The following is a 3,051-nucleotide window of genomic DNA, read 5'->3' on the forward strand; positions in this document are numbered from 1 at the left end:
ACCCCAAAAAGTGTCATATATCTGTAAATTTTTGGCTAAGTGGACTTGTACGTGAAGAACTGGGCTCGAAATATTGTAGTAATATGGGCCTTCCACACAATCCAATAACTATTTTTTTGTTGATGAGGCCCAGTCCAGTGAATGCCTCCAACTTTTGTAGTGAAAATAGCATGGGCTAGTCAATTTTTGAATTGTTAATAAAAAAATAATCAGTATTTGTAAAATCATTAAAAAATAGTCACTATTTTATGCGGAGATAAAATCTGGACAACATTACCCTAGTTGAAACACGGAAAGTTCCAGCATAATATGTTGGATTATGGAGCTCCTGTGTATAAACTTCTAGCATATTATGTTAGAACTCTAGCACATTATGAAATTCCAGCATATTTGTGATGGAACCTCATATGTAAAAAATTTGAACTCCAGCGTATTATGCTAGAACTTTTTCGGATTTTTACGGGTGTTTTTTTCCAGATATTATTTTAGAAAAAATGACTAAATTTCAATTACTTTTGAAATGCGACTATTTTTGAATTACTTACGATAAATCAGGCTATTTTTGATATAAAAAATTCCCCAACTTTTGTAGGCACATGGTCCACTTTAATTTACTTCTTTTCGTCGTTAGTTAAATGGGAAGGAGATTTCAGTTTTTGGCATTACTTTCACCCTTCTTCTCAGATTTCAACATTCACGAAATGAGCTTCTGATATAACAAATCCAAATAGATGGCGAATCAACAGCTTGCTTGACAAGCCACTAGGCAAATTACTGAATAGAACGTGCAAAATAGATCGTACATATATCGTGTGATCTTAAGCAATGACTTAGAAAAATTTCCATTTTATGTTAGGAGAGCACTAAACAACATCTTATTCGCCTGCCCATTATATTTAAGAGAGAAACATTAGTACAGTAAATATATTTCAGTTCGTTTTAAGCATATAACATGCATTTTCCTTCCGTTGTTATAACTTTACTTGAATTTGATGTGTGGAGAAGGGTAAATATCGGCAGATTGTATAAACTATTAAATATTTGGTAGTACTACTTATAGTCTAAAATAGCCAATCGTTACCTATTGGAAAATTTCCTAGACGATGTGATTGAATGAGTTGTTCTTATGCAAATAGTAAATGGATCAAAAAAAGAAATTCTTTTTGAGTCAAAGAGTATAATCTTTTCTACTTATTATGAACTATGTTCACATAATCAAGTATATTTCGCCATGTGGAGGGGATTAATTTGGCACAAGGTAGCGATCCCAAAACAATAGACAATGTCATTGTAATTAACGTATCTACAATCCACATACCAACATCAAATTCCTTTTATAATTTTGCTTAGAGACGGTGTTATTCTTTAGGCAAAATCGTGGAGATAGTGAAATGGTCAAGATTTAAGTATTATAATGCCGCTATTAGCCGGCTGGTTTACTAATTTTACTAGCAATTAACAACATATAAATAGGTCCCTAGGTTCAATACCTTCAAATCATCTATAGCTTTCAAAAATATTCTACACTCCAGTTTTTTCAATAAATCTTTCAATCCCAATGGCTTCTACAACTTTCTTGATTGCACTATTTGTTGTTATTGCAATGGTTGCTATTCCAGCAATGGCAACTGACCATTGGGTTGGTGATGATCAAGGTTGGAAACTCGACTTTAATTACACGGCTTGGGCTGCCACCAAAGAATTTCATGTTGGAGATAAGCTCAGTATGTTCTTTAGCCTCCTCTCATAAAATCTGTAACGTATAATCATCTCATTTAAAAACTTAAGTTTTAGATAGGATACAATTTAATTTACTTAGATCTTCAACGCGCCCTTTATGTGCGAACCTAAATCTTTTTCATAGCCAAATGTGCGAAAATTCTTTTTGGTAATGGGTGGTGAGACCTTAAATTCAGTACTTTTTTCTACTTCGATACCATATTGAACTGTGCGACAATCTTATCTAAAAAAAATTACAATACTTATAGAAAGAGCACAATTTTATTTGCTTAATTATAACTTCTGAACGTTAGTTGACCGTATTAAATTTAAAACATCATATATACATGACAAGTGTTTTTATGCAATAGTGCATTTGGTATGCAATGAGATAAATTAATTAACTGTTTAATTTTGTGGTTGCAGTCTTCAAGTACAAGAAAGATGCTCACAATGTGTATAAAGCAGATCAAGCTGCCTTCAAAAGCTGCACACCAAGTAATGATATTACACCCTTAACTTCTGGAAATGATGTGATTCCCCTCACAACAACAGGCAAAAAATGGTACATTTGTGGAGTTGGCAAACATTGTGAAAAGGGAATGAAAGTTGCTATCAATGTTTTGCCTGAATTGGGATCTCCTTCTCCTTCACCTTCTTCTCCAAATGGCCCTACTCCTTCTACTGCTTCTTGGATTGCTCCTAATTCCAAATTTGTTGCTTTGATTGCTGCTGCATTTGCCATGTTCGTCGTGATCATGACTTAAGGACGGATTAATTCGTGTTTTTTGGGGGTTAAAAGAAGAGGTGATCGAACGACCATATGTTATTTTGTTGTTGTTATTTGTATTCACATTTAAATAAGATAATTGAGCAATCAGCAGAGTCTGAGGCTAGCTTCTGGACTGTAGTAGTTTAACAGGAACTATTGTTCAAAGTTCCACATTTTGATTTCTTATACTTAATTTGATTGTGTTATCCAATATTTGAATTTGGTATATCCTCGGTGATTACAATGATATATCCCCGAACCCTGATTTTAATATGTTCAAGTTTTAAATGATTTTTCTTAATATTAAATATTTTTTAGATGAAAATGCTTAAGTTGTGAAAATACCAAAAAAAGAAAAAAAATAATGACCTGCCTTCTTTATGTAAAATTCTTGTTGTGATTCTCTCTCAATTTATGATAACACATGATTCAAGAGGACCCCCATAATTAATTTTATCACCTTTCATCACCAGCATCACATAATACAATAATCATATGGCCCCCTCCCTCTTAAGTCTTACCTCCAAGTGGATGAAGCTTGCCATAAATATGATGTCTGA

At 33.2% G+C, this 3,051-nt stretch overlaps 1 protein-coding gene across 1 annotated transcript; it reads left to right on the forward strand.

Annotated features, from left to right (window-relative positions):
- The first annotated feature begins 1,500 nt into the window (after positions 1-1,500).
- On the forward strand, positions 1,501-2,764 carry LOC107809525 (mavicyanin-like). The gene is made up of 2 exons (XM_016634176.2): positions 1,501-1,724; positions 2,146-2,764. The coding sequence occupies exons 1-2, from the start codon at positions 1,559-1,561 to the stop codon at positions 2,484-2,486; spliced, it is 507 nt and encodes a 168-aa protein (XP_016489662.1). The 5' UTR covers positions 1,501-1,558; the 3' UTR covers positions 2,487-2,764.
- The last annotated feature ends 287 nt before the right edge of the window (positions 2,765-3,051 follow it).

The sequence above is a fragment of the Nicotiana tabacum genome, chromosome 23 (genome assembly GCF_000715075.1).
Source record: "Nicotiana tabacum cultivar K326 chromosome 23, ASM71507v2, whole genome shotgun sequence".
NCBI lineage: Eukaryota > Viridiplantae > Streptophyta > Magnoliopsida > Solanales > Solanaceae > Nicotiana > Nicotiana tabacum.

What these genes read in the sequence shown, in the direction of transcription:
- LOC107809525 (XM_016634176.2), top strand. Translation starts at nt 1,559, where the DNA reads ATGGCTTCTACAACTTTCTTGATTGCACTATTTGTTGTTATTGCAATG. An exon ending in TCATGTTGGAGATAAGCTCA is followed by an intron (nt 1,725 to 2,145) that starts GTATGTTCTTTA and finishes TTGTGGTTGCAG; the next exon opens with TCTTCAAGTACAAGAAAGAT.